The sequence below is a fragment of the Lacerta agilis genome, chromosome 6, assembly GCF_009819535.1.
Source record: "Lacerta agilis isolate rLacAgi1 chromosome 6, rLacAgi1.pri, whole genome shotgun sequence".
Classification (NCBI taxonomy): domain Eukaryota; kingdom Metazoa; phylum Chordata; class Lepidosauria; order Squamata; family Lacertidae; genus Lacerta; species Lacerta agilis.
This window is the reverse complement of record NC_046317.1, coordinates 63,910,340-63,928,951: the sequence shown is the minus strand read 5'-3', so window position 1 is coordinate 63,928,951 and position 18,612 is coordinate 63,910,340. Positions and strand designations below refer to the sequence as shown.

The following is an 18,612-nucleotide window of genomic DNA, read 5'->3' as shown; positions in this document are numbered from 1 at the left end:
GCGTGAGCTTGTTTACTATTTGCATGTGACTATTTTTTTTTGCTGTTGTGATCAGTCATCACTTTCTCTTGTTTTCTTTAACACATGAGCACTCAGTGCTGCACAATTACCCCTCAGGCCATGTCCACATGCTTGCTTTAAAGCTCCTTTGTGGTGTTTTTTAAAAGCAAGTCTGTTGTGCTCTGTTAAGACATATTCAAATTTTTATGTACCCAGTATTTGTGGGACTCAATTCTTTCCATGCATACCCCTTGTGGTTAAGAGCAGGGCAAAGTAAACATTGTTGCATTCAAGTTAAGAGCCTATCTGTCCCCTTGTAAAACTTTTTCTTTCCCATGTGCTTGCATCTTTCTATTCTAAATGTGGTTCTTCAAAATTTTGGTGGAATGGTGCTCTTGTGTGCACTAGTGCTGGGCTGGTTTTCAACATTGTGATATATATCACCTGCTAAACATTGCAATATACTGATATATCACCATGTCTGAAATAAGGATGGAGCTATGTAAAAACATTGGCTGGTTTCACAATTTTCCCCACATGGTCGTTTTTGCATAGTGTGTGTGTGTGTGTGCGCGCGCACACCCACCCACCCACCCACCCACACCATCATTTCATGATATATTGCCAGGTCATTAGTATCATGATACGGACTTCAAACCGGTTTTGGATGATTATATTGATGTACAGTATCATCCAACCCTAGTGTGCACAAAATGTTACGAACCCAGTTTGTTTCACTGATTTCAGCATGTACATTGACACTCCCTTTTTGTGCTATATACTGTAGTTCTAAACTGTTAACTTTCTTAGCTTTGGTTCATGCGTGTACCAAACTATTTCTAGCTTCAGAAAGTCATATTTTAAAACAACACTATGTTTAAGCAAAAATAAAGAGGGATCAGGAGAGAAGGGAGTATTGGGACCAGTAGCTACACTAATACAGAATCAGAGCTCTTTTACCTGTATTATTTTCAGAAATAGATGTAACATTGTAAAGTTTGAGGGAAACCTATTAATCACATCATATAAAAGTACACCCGAAGTAGTGGTCTATTTTGTAGATGATGTCCAACATGTTTTGACCATGACATGAAGATGCTTATTGTGTTTATTGGTAGAATATACCAAAAACATCTCTAAAGAATATACCTAACAGCAACACCTGTGGTTGAAACTTGTGCATTCTTCACGAAATAAATTGCCACTTTCAGGCACCAGCTTAAGGCCCGCCTCTTATGTTCTAGTGCAGGGATGTCTAACGAGTAGACCGTGATCTACCAGTAGATCCCTGGCTGATCCTGGTAGATCACGGGATCCTTATCATGTACAAACAGTTAGGGGGGGAAAGCTAAAAAACTCTGTGCAATCCTCCCCCAAAAAAGCTCAACAACTCTGGGCAGTCCATCCTCCCCACTCATTCTCCCTCCAGTGACAATGGGTAGATCACGGCAATTTTTTATACTGGGAGTAGATCACAGTCTCTTGGGAGTTGGGCATGCCTGTACTAGTGCATGGGTAGGCAAACTAAGGCCCGGGGGCCGGATTCAGCCCAATCGTCTTCTAAATCCGGCCTATGGACGGTCTAGGAATCAGCATGTTTTTACATGAATAGAATGTATCCTTTTATTTAAAATGCATCTCTGGATTATTTGTGGGGCATAGGAATTTGTTCTCCCCCCCCAAAAAAAAATATAGTCCTGCCCCCCACAAGGTCTGAGGGACAGTGGGCCGGCCCCCTGCTGAAAAGGTTTGCTGACCCCTGTTCTAGTGTGAGTTTGTTTAATGTTGTGCAACTCCTTCCAAATGAACAGACCTGCCTATGCGGTGGGGATAAGAGGTCATATTTGTTAAAGCATTTGGAGAATGGGGCTAACTTAGTTCTGCATTGTTTAGCATTAAACCTATAGAACATAAATCTACACCAGAGACTGAGGGTGACTTAGGCATTATTCCTGTGCCTCAGGGACCCATGGGAACCATAGTTTTGTGAGGGAAGATAAGGATTTAAAAATTATCACCAGACTACATTCTCCAGAATCGTTGGGGTGGGAGTGGGGAACCACTAACAGTTGAGAATAGTCTAAGAAGGTAGTGTCTCTAAGGCTGGGAGTTGTTCCAGATTGAAATACTAGAAGAGGATATCTTTGCTGGAGTTCACAAGGCCTTGTTTTTCAAAAACAGCCACCCTTGCACACAGTGTGTGCCCCCTTCCAATCATACTTGCTATTCTGAATTGTGCTGTCCAGTATTTGTAGGCCTTTCTTTATTGCTTTTTAAAAGCCATGGCTTATGAAAACATATTGGCAAGTGTTTCTTCAAAGATGTATAATCTTTCCTTAGCATAGTTTTGCTTCTCTTGTTTCAGCTACTTGTGTGCAGTATGAAGCTGTGCACCACAGTGGGTTTTTTTTTAATATGTTTTGTGCTTTCTGTTTTTGTAGGAAATACGTTTTATATTTTCAGGGGTGCCAAATGCTCAGTGGTGTGCTTGAACTGAGTGTGACTCAGCAGGTTGCGGTGAATTTGTCAAACGAGATTGGCCTGATCTCATTTATCCAATAAGGATGACCAATTATGAGCGCATGCACTCAAACTGAGCACATCTCTGTTGGGTAATGCATATTAACCATGTAAAGAAAAAATACCCTGTGTTTTTCCCCTATCCCTGACACTGCACTTTGCTTAGAAATTAGTTGCCATGCTCTTAAACATAGCTACCATTTGTCATTTGAACTGTGAAATACTCTGCATTGATATTCAAAAGGTGGACAGGGTTTTTTTTGTGATCCAGGCATCATTATTAATCTTTACTATCTTGCATGTCAGCTGAAGTTCAAACCCTTGCTTAGGCTGCAGAAACAATCCTGAACTATTAAACAGGGAAGTTGATGGACATAATACTTTTACACAAACATACACCCACACCCACCCCAGGAAGCCACTGGAAAGTTTAAGAAGTGAACCTTCAATGTCAATGTCAATTTCACAAAATGCTGTATAAATATTATAAAGATTTGAGACCAGATGGACACTTGTATCAGAAAGATTTGGTTCCCATATTAGTTATCTGAAAATATTGCCCCTTTCTTAACTAAATAGGAGGTGGCAGGTTTTCAGGAACCCTCCCCTGGGAGATCTGAAAGGCACTCAAAGGATCCTTTTCCAGACTGGCTGGAGCCGTGAATAGAGCAGTCCTAGGGGATAGAGGTGCACGACAGCATTGTGTTGCTGGTCTCACTGGTTCTATTAATAAGCAAGATGTCAATTTTTTAAAAAATATATATGTACATATCCAAATATGGGAGAGTTGCAGAAGTGTACAAGTGGGTTTTTGTAAACAAAGACCTGTTTTCCCAAATGAAAAATATGAAGAAGTTCTTGAGCAAAGGGGTATTGGGTCAAGTTAGATAATTTGTATGTATTATTTTTCTATCTAACTTTTCAGCCAACATTGGCTCCCAAAGTGGTTTACAATTACTAAAATCCATCACAAAATTCACTGATTTGACAGATTGTCTAACAGTAGTAATAATTGAATTCTGAACAATTATTCAATAGACTAACTAGCACTCAAAATATCTTCAAGGGGATGAAGATAAAGAGGAACAACAAATCTCGATACCCAGTTGTACTCCGTATCTATCATGGAATGAACTGGTTCCTAGTACTCTTGCTACATTTGTAGCTGAAAATAAAGACGGCTTAATCGGCAAGATAAAAGAAGTTGTTTTTGTGCAGAGTTTCTGCTATCTGTATGATAGTCTGCCTACAGAACAAATTGCTCCAGATTTCAACAGGCGCTTCTTGGCAAAACAGTAAAGTTGCTCTGTGCATGTATGAGTCGTTTCAAAACAAATGCTAGGGTCTTTTTTGCCCTTTAGTCATATGAGAGCACCATGACCTCTGGCTCTAAGCCTTGTGTGTCATAACAAATCGAGGGGGGGGGGGAAATACCCTGAAAGTTGTGTTGATAAAAGTGTGGCTTTTGTTTTTTATTTATGCAATTTATTCACTACCCTGCTGTTGAATGTGATCTCAGGGTGGATAATAGCAATTTTTTAAAATAAAATAAAAACCAACAAAACACGGTATGGTAAATGAAAATAGGGAGATTACAAAGCAGTACTTCACCCATCTACCACCCAATGCAGGCTCTGTAGGATCATACTAGAAATTCTGGAAAATGGATAATATTGGTGCCAGCCAAGCCTTGGGAAAATGTTATTCCAAAACCAGGGTGCAAGTGTTGAGGTTACCCTCTGGCATGTCACAGGTTCACTGACCACATTCAGAGATGGTGTAACCAACAGGGTGGAGAGGCACTTCTTCAGGTAATTGGATTCAGAGCCTTATAGAGTACATCAAAACCAGCACCCTGAATTGGGCTCAGTGGTGAAAAGGTAGCCATGCAGATCTTTAAGTACGGGTGTAATGTGGTCCCATAAGGGACGTGGGTGGCGCTGTTGTCTAAACCACAGAACCTAGGGCTTGCTGATCAGAAGGTTGGCGGTTCAAATCCCCATGACGGGGTGAGCTCCTGTTGTTCAGTCCCAGCTCCCGCCCACCTAGCAGTTTGAAAGCACGTCAAGTGCAAGTAGATAAATAGGTACCGCTCCGGCGGGAAGGTAAACGGTGTTTCCGTGCGCTGCTCTGGTTTGCCAGAAGCAGCTTAGTCATGCTGGCCACATGACCCAGAGGCTGTCTGCGGACAAACGCTGGCTCCCTCAGCCTATAGAGCGAGATGAGCGCCGCAACCCCAGAGTTGTCCGCAACTGGACCTAATGGTCGGGGTACCTTTACCTTTACCTTTTAATGTGGTCCCATACAGAAAATCTGTCGGAACTCTGGCAGCTGAGCCTTTGAACCAGCTGCAGTATCCAAACTGTCTTCAAGGATATCTCCACATACGTTAGCCCCAAATTGAGTTTACTAGAGCGTGATTGTCACTATTTAACAGCTCTGCGAAACTGTGGCTTGGTCACTGTCCATCCTCTGATCCAATAGGTCCTTCATCTGTGTTCTGTGAAGCCATTCTGAGTGCCCAGTGAGTAGAATAGTATGCTTCAAATAATAAATGGGTTGGTTTTCTTACGAATACCAGTTGCTAGGAATTGTGAACAGGATACTGCTGTCATGCTGATGTCCTATTTGTGGGCTTACCATAGGCATGTGTTTGGCTACTGTGAAAACATGGTGTTGGACTAGATGGGCCTTTGGTCTGATCCAGCAGTGGACAGGCCAAGCTTTCTGTTTACCTGCGGAGTCGCACTTCTTTCAGGCTTTAAAGCCAAACATTCACCTCAGTATCTTCAAAGCTTCTTGTGTTACCCATAACTCTATATGACTTGTTCATCTCTTTGTTCTGGAATCTCAACATACACTGTGTGCGTATTGAAATTTGACTCCACCCACAATTTTCCAGGTAATTTTGATAGCCTATTTCACAAGTGCTATAGACCAGGGAAATAGAGAATGCTTGAGCTCATCCCACCAATGACCTTTTGGCCCAAGGACTGGAGCAGCACGGTTTGTTAAAACCCAGGTGAAATTTGTACTGGTTGGCCTTTTTTTGAAGCTTGTTTTTTTGAGCAGTCGTATTATTTTCTTGACAAGTATCAGGTTATGCCTTTTGAAATGGAACGCTGGGAGAGAAAGCACAAAATCTTTGTGAAAGGTCTCGCAACCTTGGAAGATTTGCTGATGCGTCATATCTTGAGAAGCTGATGGCTAAAAGCACTCAGTTTTTCTAATCAGAGAGTTAACATAAATTCATTGCTGACAGTTAGATTTGAGCTGGAGACTCGCAGCCTCGTAAAACTTTGGAGGCCAGATTAAAAGCAAGAGAAGTTTAAGAATGTTGGTAATCTTAAAACCGTAAATCACTGAAAGAAAGCAGCAGTGGACTGAAGTCTGCTGACAGACATATTAATTTCTAAGGTCTTGTGACACTGAGAAATCTAATGTTGCAACTCATTGTACGTAGGAGAGATAATTCCTTTCCACAGAGCAGATGTTGCCTTTCCCTTTTCTGCTTCCTCTGCTCTAAGTTTGTCAACCTTTTAAAACGTTTTCTTGCTGGGAGCGGGGGTAGGTTATGTCTGAACTGGATGCCTTCATTGCCATTTTGCCCCTTAATGTTTCATTGAGGTTTACACACTTCCTGTACGTATTTATGTACTTCCTTGTAGGAATTGCAGGTGTTTAGTTTTGTATATACTGGTATTTGCAACATACTGTGAGGACACTTGCTGTTTGTTTAGAAAGCTTTCTTTTAATAAACAGGTAAAATTTGGGTGTTAAAAATGAACAGACCAGAATATATATAATAGATCTTTTTGACTCGGCAAGTGCTGAAGAATTGCTCAATGGGCATGTGAAAGTTAATTCCCTGCAGGCACTTTGGCTGGAGCAAAGCACAGAGTACTATACTGAAGTTATTATAGAAATGTAAGCCAACAGAACCAAATTGAGAAAAAAAGGGTGAAAACATGCTGGCTCAGGGTTTCTGCTGTCTGAACAAAGCAAGTCTGTCACAAGTGAAAGTTCTTATTCCTTGTTGGCTCTTAATTCATGTCCTGTGTTCCGGTGCATGCAAGTTGTGTTCCCAGGGAGCTTGTCAGACATTGCATTAAGTTGTCTTATAGGCTGTGTCTCAGCAGAAGCCAAATATGGAATGGGCCGTGGGGACCAAATTAATTGACATGCAGATAACTGTATGGCCAAGGTGGCAAACTTCCATTATTGCTACTTGCGTTCTTAGCATAAAGAACACCTCTTATTAAAGTAACTCTATCCAACCCATGAGTATCAATTTTTTTTAATTGCCAGCAGCACTCTCATTTCCCATGTCCTTTAATAGTATAACCTGAGTATTGGCTCTGTCCGTTAATAAGGTTACTGTATTTCTCCTGAAATACATTTTACCTTCCCTGTCACTTTATACAATGAAGGAGAAGAAGAAAACCTTGCACAAAATATAGAAACCATACATTCTCTGCACCCACCCACCCTTGATTTGTTTCAGCACTTCCAATCTATAAGATGCTTCAGGTTGTCCTGGTCCGTGCAGTCAACAGGACTGATGTGTCTGTGTGTCCTGCACATTTTGTTTCCAGTGCTTGCCATCGAAAGGTTATCTGAGCCTCATAAAGTCTCTGAACCTTCATCAGCAGAGAAACGGTTTAATTACAGACATGTTGAAACACTGCCTATTAACAACAAAGCTGTTTTTAAAAATAAAAATTGGGAGGAAAAAACCCTGCGTTCTCTTCCAAATATTGCCCCCAAGGCAGCACTAAAGCCCCATAAAGGCAAAATGTAATCTATCTGGCAAGAGTCAACCCCAAATCCTCAAGCAAAAAGAATAGTGGTTACCTGGTGCCTAACTGTAAACAAATTAGGCACTTGGTGAATGGGTATTCCAGTGAATACCTCATATATAACAGCTGATTACTACCAGTGAGCTGCAGTGAAGCATATGGTTGTGAAGAACCAACCATGATTTATTCAGTAGTAGCCAGGAGGGTTTGCCTCTGGTTTCTTTCTCTTCCCACCCCCTCCAAAATATTTGGAATCTTAGAGGATGAAAGGCAGTTGAGAAATATTGTAATATTTCCTGATGTTAACTCTCAAGTATTAATCTGGTATATTATTCAAAGTGCTCAAAATGTGTGATGCTTTCCAGGACTCGCCAAATAGGTACTTCTTTCGCTCTAGGAATTAACACATCTCATCGCTTTTCATTCTCTCAAGGGAGCTTGATTAGCCAAGGTGGAACACGGTAGACAGAAACAGCCAAGCCTTCCATATGAAAGACTGATCTATTTTTATTTCGTTCTAGTCGGGGCAGTTCAATGAAGATATGATCCCAACAGTGGGCTTCAATATGAGGAAGATCACCAAGGGAAATGTTACTATAAAGGTAAGATGCAGTATGTCTTAGCCAAGTGTGCTGCTAGATTTGCAACATAGTGCTGCAGGCAAGCTTAGGGGTTTAAAGAAGTGCAGGCAGATCGACGGGGTTGAATTAACACCAGCTTTTTAAAAGTATCTCCTGTTTCCATAACACCAAACTGGTTTCTGGGTGCCAAGCTGAGCCAACCCTTTTCTAGAGGACTCTTGGGATGCTCTGATAAGTTTTTCTTAAAATTGGTTCAATGTTCAAATTATTGGGGAATTTAGTTTGTGGAGAGAGAAAGCCCACCTCCCTCACCTGCAGTTTTTAGACTAAAAGTTTAACTCAGACTGAATGGTGCTGGAGTGGAGCTTGTGAATTTATTTTATTGATGGTGCCCTATTTTCCAACACAATTTGAGCACTAAATTGGTTGCTGCTTCTGGTTGCAATATTTTATTCAGTTTTTATATGATGTGTTTAATTTTGTATTTTTTATAATGGATTGCTTATAGATGCACATGAGGACAAAATATAGAAGTGTTTGTTTCTTTGTTTAATTTGTATACTACAGTACTCTTCATCTGAGGATAACAAGGCAGTATACAATGTATCACAGGGTGGTTTACAATACAAGTTAAAGTTATTCTGGGGTGTCTTCTAGTCAAAACCTCTGGGTGGTCTTTCACTATTGCTAGATACCATATTGTTTTTGTGTATTATTTGAATGATTAGCTCGGCTCCTGTTAGAGAGAGGAGTAGATGTTTAGTGGGAATCCTAAAAGGAATTGCCTAAGCAGAGTAGTGGCAGCAGAGTATGTCTGGTTAAATGCAGGATTTCTAAATATATCAGTAGACTGTTCGCCTCCTTCAGTTCCATTTATGTGTTTTGACCGGGAAAACACTACAAATATTATTTAATTAGTTTGCATATCAGTTCCATCACTCAAGAGTTTTGTGGAGCTAATCCTAGTAAATTTTAATTCATCATAATGAAGTGGCCATTGTTGTACCACTGTTGCTCAGAAACCCAAGGCTCTCTGAAATCTTCTGGTAGCACTTCAGATGGCTTCCTTAATAATAAAGAGTATGGGCTTTGGAGAGACTGGATGACCATGCATAAAATGAAGACATGGGAAAGTGTAGAGCAGGCAGTGGGGCCAAGTGTGTGCGAGTCAAGGAGAATGCTTGGGCTTGCAAATTCTCACATCGTAGTTCTTATCCATATTTTAACTTGCTGTTTCTTTCCCCATAGCTCTGGGATATTGGGGGCCAGCCTCGTTTTCGTAGCATGTGGGAGCGGTACTGCCGTGGAGTCAGTGCCATAGTGTAAGTATTCCCTGCCTCAATTCTCAGTCTGTCACCAAGCTCTGAGATTGCCGTGCACTACTCTCAACACAAGTCCTAGGCTTCCTCTGAACACTGGAGCTGTGTGGTGGTGGTGGGATCAAATCAGTCCAATAAGCTCAGGCAAAGATGATAAATGAAATCAAGCTAGCAAACCCTGAGGCTTCTTTGTTCCACAGGACATAACCACTGTCTCTTGGATCACATTTGTAACTGTAAGAGATTTCTTACCTATCTTACAGGTGTGGCTTTACTTCTAAGCTCAGGCTGGGTTCCTTTATATCAGGCCTGGGGAACCTGTGGCTCTCCAGATGTTGTTGAACTACAACTCCATAAATCCATTCTTTATTTCTTATAGAATGGCACAATGACTCCATTGGATCCTACCTGTCTTTGAACCATAAGTGAGTGCCCCTGCTCTGAGGGTTACTGCACACACAAATAACCACTGAATGGCTGCACTTAAGCTACACTGTACCAAATAAAGTTGCAAATAAAGCACCGCTTCTGCGTCAGGCCACTTTTGACACAAAGGGTTGCTTGTGGAATCTGATTAACTGCATGGAAGGCAGCAGGAGGAGGAAGGTTCTTCAGGCACCCGTTCAGTTCAAACCCTCACTGTCAGTAGGCTGTGGGGCAGGGCAGGGCCTTTTATTGACAGCTGCAGACTTCTGTGCTGTCTCTGAAAGATCTCAGTGTCCTTGGCTGACTCTTCAGTTCCTGCTGGTGCTGCTTTTTGTGAAACCCTCTTTATTCCTTTGAGTACCTGGTACGGGGGGACAGAATAACCTTCAGCCATTCTGCTGCTTTCTAGAGATCGAAAGCAACTGCTCTCCTCTCTTGGGGTGAAATAGAGCAAGACAGAGTATTTTTTGTAGAACCTCTGCCAAAGGGCCAGGCTACACCTAATTATAAGTACGCTTTTTAAAAACGAGCCAATTCTGTTTTGAAGAATAGCACCTTCAGGGAGTGAAGAGCAGCCAGGTGGAAGGCAATTTTTGGTAGGAAACTGGCACAAGACTCTGATCTGGAGATTGCCTGGTGAGTGACTGGAAAGGATTGGATTTCCAGTGGTCAGTGAATGTGGCTTTATTGTCTTGTATTGTTTCTTCCTTTCCCCGTGCCTACTAGAGGTGGAGAGAGGCTGAAAAAACAACCAAACAAAATTCATTAATTCTAACATTTATTCAACCCATAGATTTTAATATATATTTATTTTTAGCAAAACAAACAAAAAAACCACACACACCTTGGGATTCCTTAGAAAGCTGCCATATACCAGGTCAGGCTGTTCATGAATTTAGCCTAGAATTGTTTGTTCTCACTAGCAGCAACTTTCTTTAAGCTGAGATGCTGCAGATTTCAACCCTGGATATTCTGCATGCAAAGCATGGGCTCTATCACTGACCTGCAATTCCTCCTCAAAGTACATGTGCAGACTACACAGCCTTGACTATAAGCTGGTTTCTATGCCATGTTTTGGAGAAGATGTGTGTTGGTATAGACAGTTGGATACTAGTATTCATGGACAGGTGATTTTTGAAAAAGAAGAAGTCTGCTCCCAGAAGCAGTTACTTTCCTTGAGAGTCGGATGCTTTTATGATCTCCATTTTTCAGAAGCATCTTCTCTCTCCGAGGCCCCCATTTGTAAGAATATTTAATTACCATACCAGATTGCAGGGTTTGGTCTTCTAAACATGAAATGTGTGCATTAAAAGCTATATTATGTGTACCTCAAAAACTATATACACACAAATGTAGGATGAAGGGAAGCCTTTATCCCTTCAGAACTGTTAAAAGGGGTATATAGTGTCTTCAATATACATGGCACTTCGCAAAATAACAAAAGCAGAAAATATAGATGCTTCTTCCAGATAGCTTGTACATGGCACTTAAGGGGTAGCTTACATAATTCAGCAGAAATTGGGGCATGGCAGAAACCAGCATGTACAGAATAGAGGCTCTTAAATTTCCTTAGATCTGAGCTTCTGCGCACTTCATACCAGATTCTTGGCACTTCTCAGCTGAGCTTACCTTGATGGCCACTTGCAATGACCAGAGGCAATACAAGCTGGGCTCAGTTAGAAACCCAGTACTGTGTATGCAGTTTCAGTTGCAGAAGTATTTCCTTGTAGACTTCCACATTATCGAATGCTTCTCAGATGTTCTGTGCTTGTTCAAAATCTACTATAACATAAAAGCTCCATGTAGGAAATCTGCACACCGCATCCCATATTCCCTGCCTGCTGGCTTTCTAGGTGAGCCAGCCTAGCACATTTTGCCCGATGAATAATTTAACATAGATGCAGTTTGCCAAGCTCCTGCTGTGCAACCAGCAGTTAGAGCAGCTGAATTGTTGCATTGCACAAGAGCACCTCGCAGCTTCTTGTGTTGAGCATTGGAGGCACTCTGAAAAAGGGCAGGGATAAGGATTGCCCATTAAGGTAGTGGCACAAGCAGCAATTTGTGTGCCACAAGAAATCAGAAGTGGCAGTGGCAAGGGCCGTATTTCTATGACAGCTTAGGAATTTGGTAATAGATGGTCAGTGGGTCTAAGGATCCAAACCCTTCATTATGCTGAATGTTCCTCTAACACAAAATCAAGTATCTTGAACAAAATATTAATCTTAAACTTAATCCCACCTGTATGGATCTGCTCTTTGTGCTTTGCACTCTTCAGTGAAAATCAGTCTATCCCCATCCCTAGGCAAAAAATAATCAACACAAATTACAAAACAAAACCCAACACCAGCCCTCTTCCCAGTTTATATGAAGTTTGCAAACCAAAAGGATTTCTACAAATTTGGACTGATATGTAGCATTATGGTGGCCACACTGAAAGTATGTGGTCTCAGAATTGCAATTCCCCTTACTTATGGGATGGGGAGAGTAATTGAATCTAATGCAAGGTAGTGATTAGTTAGGACCCTATATTCAGTGGCTGAGACTCAAATGAAGATTCAGGATAACCCACCTTGCTTTCTGGAGATTGCTCTCTTCCTCTGGTTTGGCTACTCCATGCAATAGCACATTTTGCTTCTTGACCTTATTGCTAATGTAGTTGATTTCATTTCAGATACATGGTAGATGCTGCAGACCAGGAGAAGATTGAAGCCTCAAAGAACGAACTTCACAACCTGCTTGATAAGCCACAGCTCCAGGGCATCCCTGTAAGTTGCTCCAGTTCTGGAGAGAGGCTAAGTGAGCAAACAGATCCGTATGAGTGTGTGCTGGATCATAACTTGCAATGGATGATTAGTGGCAAGCCTTCCAGACCAGACTCTGGATTAAATCCTTCCTCTCTGTTTGCATGCTTTGCTTTGCTTTGCTGGACTATGTCATTGGGATGTCTCTTTTCCAAGATATGAAAGGTTTGGTTAGAACAGGGAACATGTTTAGACTGTGATATAGAAAATTTATTACTGCACCATTTGGAAGAGAGAAAGGACACACCACTTGCCACTGTCGTCTTAATGCTGTGAGTCCTTGAGGTTACAATGTATTTGAGTCTGAGATAAGAAAGTCTAGGATGAGCCAAATGAGTGGTGCTTGCTATTGTATTAAAATTCCATCCATGAAATGGGAAAATATCCTTGTTCTGCAAACTCCCTCTGCCACCAGAGAATCTGAAGTCCTTTTCAACATAAGTTGCAGCTGAGCTCAAAAGAAAAAAGAAAAAATGCTTATTAGAGAATTGGAAAAAATGTAATTGACATATTTGGCTAGGTTTTTGTTTTTTGAAACCCTGCTGATCTTAATCTCACCAGTGTTTTCCTTGTATTCAGGAACTGACTGTGTAGTTTGAAGCTCTTGTGTTACATCTCTTGTCACTATGGTGTAGACCTGGCTTTTCTGATTCCATGCTTAGAAGAAGTTCCCCTGGATTATAGGGAAATTATTTGCTTCAAGGGGTGTCAGTTCTTTTGAAACCATGGCTATACAGGGTTTATTCATCATAACCAATGGAGCCGCCCTTGGCTGATCCAGCAGTAGATGCGAGCTGCCTATGAGCAGTAGACTGAGAGACCTACCCTCTTCTCTTTCTCAGGTCCTTGTTCTTGGGAACAAGCGAGATCTGCCTGGTGCCTTGGATGAGAAGGAGCTCATTGAAAAGATGTAAGTATTTGCTGTTAGGACTTGGAGTTACAGGTATTTGCCTACTGTGGGCTTCTGCATCTCAAAAAGAACCATTGTTGAGCTTGACTGAGGCATTCACATTGCACTGATTAATTGGTTTTCACATACACAAGTCGATTTAAGAGTTTGGGAAATTGGATCTGGATATGTTTGATGTGGTTGAAAGATCATAATCCTAGATCACAGCAGCGTTCTTGAATGAATCAGAAGTCCTGTACATTTTGTTGCCCCTAGCTGAATCTGCATGCGTCTCCCTCAGTGGTGTGGAAAGTGAAATTTTCTGCACTGCTTTTCTGCAGAAAAGTGTTTCATAAGTTCATTAATAACAATGAATGCATGACAATTGCAAATGTGATATTAGGCAAGCAAGTTTCTAGCTTTGTTTGCTAAATGCAAGTAAAAGAAGCATTCCATATTAGATCACTGTCTAGGGCTTCAGAAAAAAATTCCAATGCAAATCACCCTACTTTGAATTCAATTTTTTTCCAGAAAACCTTCATCACAACCCCCATCTCCATCTTTTGCCATGTCAGAATCAGAAGTGGTTTATAAATCTGCAAATAACCAATAACATAAATTGCTGGAAGAGAGCTAGTGCTTGTATGAAGCTCTCTTAAGGGGCAGGTATGACCTCATGCTCTGTCAACACTGGCAAGGCTGCTGTAGGATTGCTTCAGTGCTGCCGCATTTCTGACACTTATTTCCCTCAGACATGCACATGTTTCCAACAGATGAGAGGCTGCTACCAAGTGACTGAAAGAGAACTAGGCCAAGGCATCTATTTCTCCAGCTGTAAAAATCTTCAGTAATTTGGATCTCTTGCTGCATTCCGTAAAGTGGAAATTTGCTGTTACGACAATGGGGAGACATCTTGCTTTTTAAGGCTGCTTTGAACTCATAGGTCTGGTTCATTGTCGCCGTCCCCCCAGCTGGGCTATGTAGATCCTTAATTCCTTTCACAAGGTTATGGCATAAATTCCAGAAGGGTAGCTGTTATAGTCTGCTGCAGGAAAAACAGCATGGAGTCTTGTGTTGCCCTTTTAAAGCCTTTCAGATTTATTGTGGCACAAGCTTTTGTGGACTAGAGCCAGCTTTGTCAACTGCATGAAATGTTTTTTCTCAGTAGAGTGTGTGTGGAAATAACACACACACCGGTTGTAATAATAATAATAATAATAATAATAATAATAATAATAAATTTATTTGTACCCCGCCCATCTGGCTGGGTCACTCCAGCCACTCTGGGCGGCTTCCAACAAATATTAAAAATACATTAAAATATCACATATTTAAAACTTCCCTTTCTAGCTATGCTATCACATACCTTTCTAGCTATGCTAATTCAACACTTGTTATGGGGAGAAGAAATCCACAGCTCCACAAATGTAATATAATCAAACTCACTCCAGGTATTTCATATTAGAGTAGTTTGATGTAGTTTTGTAGAGACATTGACTTTCACCAGCAGTGTGTTCTGAGAGAGTTCTCCCTCAGGTTTCTGAGTGCTAAATCATTTCTGTGTCCGAATTATGTCTGTGCATTTTCTTATATAGAGCCAGATATGTTTATCTTATGTGAGCAGCAGAAGGGCATTATCAAGAGGTCATGGCAATGATAGCCAACATGGTACCCTCCAGATATTGCTAGCCTACAAGTCCCATCACCCCGACCATTGACCATGCTGTCTGGGGCTAATCCAACATTATCCAGAAGGCACCATATTTCTGGACTGTGGTATATGCTGCACTGGAAGTTGAGCAGTTGAATAAACATCCAGCAGTATGGTTGATAATATTAGGTTTGGTAATAGTGTTGCTTGAGTGGACTTGGCACCAGTGTTTGTCGTAGGGCATAGTCCCATTTTTTCTTTCTTTCTGGCAGATAGGTATTTAAGATTGGGGTGATGTCTTCTAATGACATAACTATCACACAAGGAATACAGTTGCCCATGATTAGTTCATTGATAAAACATGTTGGAGAGGTTCTCACTTGGAGCTGTAGGTGGCAATAGTTGATGTTCTGTCGCTTTTTTTAGTGGGCTTTTTTCCTCATGGGTCTGGATGATAACAGTGACATTATTGTTTCTCAGGGAGAGGTGAGGCATTTGGGCAAAAGAGGTAGCATTGCTCAAAGTGGGCCGTGAATGTGTTGGCATAATGTGGAGCTACATGTGTACTCACAGCATTGCCAATGACCTGAAGGGCCAGGAAGTCTAAAAATCTAAAATAATTCTGGGTGAGCACAAATAGCAAACCCTGGTGACTGGATGTGCTTGGAACCCTGTTTTGGTGTTGGCAAGTTGTCTGGCTGTGTCCCATTCTTGGACTCCATATTATATTATTTGAGGAGTGTTAATTGCCTTCTAGGGCTGGGCAACATCTGGTTTTCAACATCACAATATATATCATCAGCTAAACATCACGATGTACCGAAATATCATGATGCCTGAAATAAGGATGAAACTATGTAGAGGCGAACAGGGTGATGTATTGGCAACTGTTACTACTTAGGAGTACTTGAGTACATTTTTACTTCCCTTTAACATATTGTTGCAACAGGGTGGCAGGAATCATGAGAGAAGTGATGACCAGCTTCACCGTTTTCCCCACGTTGCTATTTTTTACATAGCACACACAAACATCGTGATTTGCGATATATTGCCAGGTCAAATACTGTACAGTACTATGAAACGGTTATCAGGATGTTGACTACAAACCGCTTTTGGACGATATATTTCTATATTGCCCAGCCCTATGGCTTTCTGAGTTAATTGCAGCCCATGACAAATCCACCAGTGAACATCCTGGCAATCATGGATGCAGAATGTGCCCAAGTGGTATAGAAGACTACAAGCCTTCAGGAATATTTTCCCTCTTGGCAACACAGCAGGTCTGGCCACAAACTTCAGTACAGTGGTACCTCGGGTTACGTTACCTTCAGGTAATGTAATTCTGAGTTACGAACGTGGCAAACCTGAAAGTGTATACTTCCGGGTTTCGCCACATGCGCAGAAGCGCTCTGCGCACTTCGCGCATGCACAGAAGCACCACCTCTGGATACAGACTTTTCAGGGTATGTACGGACCCCCAAGATGAATTAAGTTTGTATCTGGAGGGTCCTCTACTGTGCATTTTACATAGGAATGTCAGAGGTGTACAATATGCTTTTTCCTCTGTACGTAGGGTGCAATGCCAGGAAGACCGTATGTGTCTGACAAGCTTAAGCTGTGAAAGCTTAAGCCATGCCTTAGGTGCCATAGGACACATTACCATTTCTGTTGGATTGGTGATTGATATGGAGCTTCAGAATTTGTTTTAAGTTTTAGTGGAAATGTAAAGAGCCGAGGAAACCTTGGACTTGATATCAGGTTGTTGTTGCTGTTGTTGCTTTTCTTAAAAAAATGAATAGCTTGGAGCCTTACGATGTACCACAGGGTGGCGCCAAAGGCAGGCCAGTGTTTTCATCTTTCTTTTTTTATGGTACTGGCTGGATAATGTGATTGAACTGAGCTCTAGCAATTTCATGATTGTCACGTGCTAAAATGGCGCAATTCAAGAAAACAAAGCTTGGTTCAAGGCGGGCCTCTTGGACTGGACAGGAGTTGAACTGTCTTTCTCCCATGCTATTTGTCTACTGTGGTTAACATTTGATAACTTGCATCCAGCAGTATTAACACCCCGTTCGCCACTGAGGAGATTGAGCTGAGATGCTTTGTCCACATGAGGTTGCTGTTTGAGGCTAGCTTTGCTGGCCAAACCAAAAACTGGAGTCACCAGCTCCTCTCCTGTCAAGCCTCTCTCCATTGTCTTTCCTGGCAATGTATACACATTGTCACATGCTGTTGGGTGCTTTTGGGCAGCAGCACCCTTCCCAAGGAGTGGGTGCTGTTACCCAGCGCCCTGCCTGCTTTCCTGTTCTGGAGTTTAACGGGGGCGGCGTTGGAGTGGGGAGAATAAGAAATGAAAAAACTGAATTTCAGCTATTATTGGAGGGGAAAGGAAAGCAGCTGACAGTCTGAAATGCATTGCTAAAGGAACTCTGAGTAGAAACCCAAGTAGATGGCAAATAGGATAGACGAAGTGCGGATTTTGTTTAGTTTTATAGAAAAGGGCCAGCTTTTACCTTGACTACTATAACTAAATAAAGAAAATTGCAATGCAATAGCACTGGAGTTCACGAAGGAATTAAAGGGGAATCAAGACAGGTGACAGGAAATGTTGGTTTTGTGAGGAATAGATTCCCCTTACATCTTGTGGAAATGTTGGATAACCTAGAAATAATAGGTTGTTGGTAGCTGTCTATTTGGGCGAGCTCAGACAATCTTCTGAGAGAATTCCAGACCCTCCATATATCCATGAGTGGATGTTGTGTGCATGGAATCCACATGTATAGGCCCCCGTTGGATTGTAAGTGGGATATTATACATGGGACTAGCAGGAAAAGGTACAGGAGTCACTGCTGCCGGGAGGGAGGCACGTTTTGCCCATTTCATTGTGGATGCCTTTCTCTGTATGCAGTGCTTTCCCCAAGGAAGCCTGATATTCTTGTGCTTCTGTTTTTCCTGCAGGAACCTGTCTGCCATCCAGGACCGAGAGATCTGTTGCTATTCAATCTCTTGCAAAGAAAAGGACAACATTGGTGAGTGTAGAAGGGAAGAGGGAGATTGCAGGGTCAGAGTGCCTGACAATTTTAAGAGTAGTGGTTGGGGCTTGAATGCACAGTGGCACCTAGACTGTCCATGGGGCGATCTCTCCTTATGCTCTTTGGCTCTCCTGTGTTGTGAGCACTGTGTTCAAACGGGTTAAACTGTGGGACTGATTCTGTGATGGCACTGAATGCCCCTGGGGTCTGGCCCCCTCCATACATAATTAGGGGGGCAAGAAAGGTTTGTGTAGGCCCAGCCGTGGAAAAGTTGTGGCCCTCTGAGTGTTGGTGAATTACAGCTGCCATTATCCCTGCCTGTTGGCCATGCTGGCTCAGGCTGGTTGGGATTGGAGTCCAGTAACACCTGGAGGACCACAGGTTCCCCACCCCTGTTGAAAGCCATGGTAGAGGAAATGTTCACTCAAATGCAAAGGTTATTCCCTTCAGGACAACATGTTGGGCTGCTGGCAGCAGGGTTACAGAAGTGAATCATGAGCTCGGCTCATAATTTAGTAATCTCATGTGAGGCCCCTATGTGTTTCCCTTACCTCTAGCTAAGCAGCTCACTACAACCTCTATTTTTCGTGATGG

General features: G+C 42.0%; 1 protein-coding gene across 1 annotated transcript in view; it reads left to right on the top strand.

Moving 5' to 3' along the window:
* ARL8A (ADP ribosylation factor like GTPase 8A) overlaps window positions 1-18,612 on the top strand; it is a 37,729-nt gene that overhangs the window by 16,976 nt on the left and 2,141 nt on the right. Inside the window, exons 2-6 of the mRNA XM_033153104.1 lie at window positions 7,841-7,921; window positions 9,149-9,222; window positions 12,317-12,410; window positions 13,289-13,356; window positions 17,945-18,015. Of these exons, the coding sequence (XP_033008995.1) occupies window positions 7,841-7,921; window positions 9,149-9,222; window positions 12,317-12,410; window positions 13,289-13,356; window positions 17,945-18,015 (388 nt within the window). The remainder of the gene's footprint in view (window positions 1-7,840; window positions 7,922-9,148; window positions 9,223-12,316; window positions 12,411-13,288; window positions 13,357-17,944; window positions 18,016-18,612) is intronic.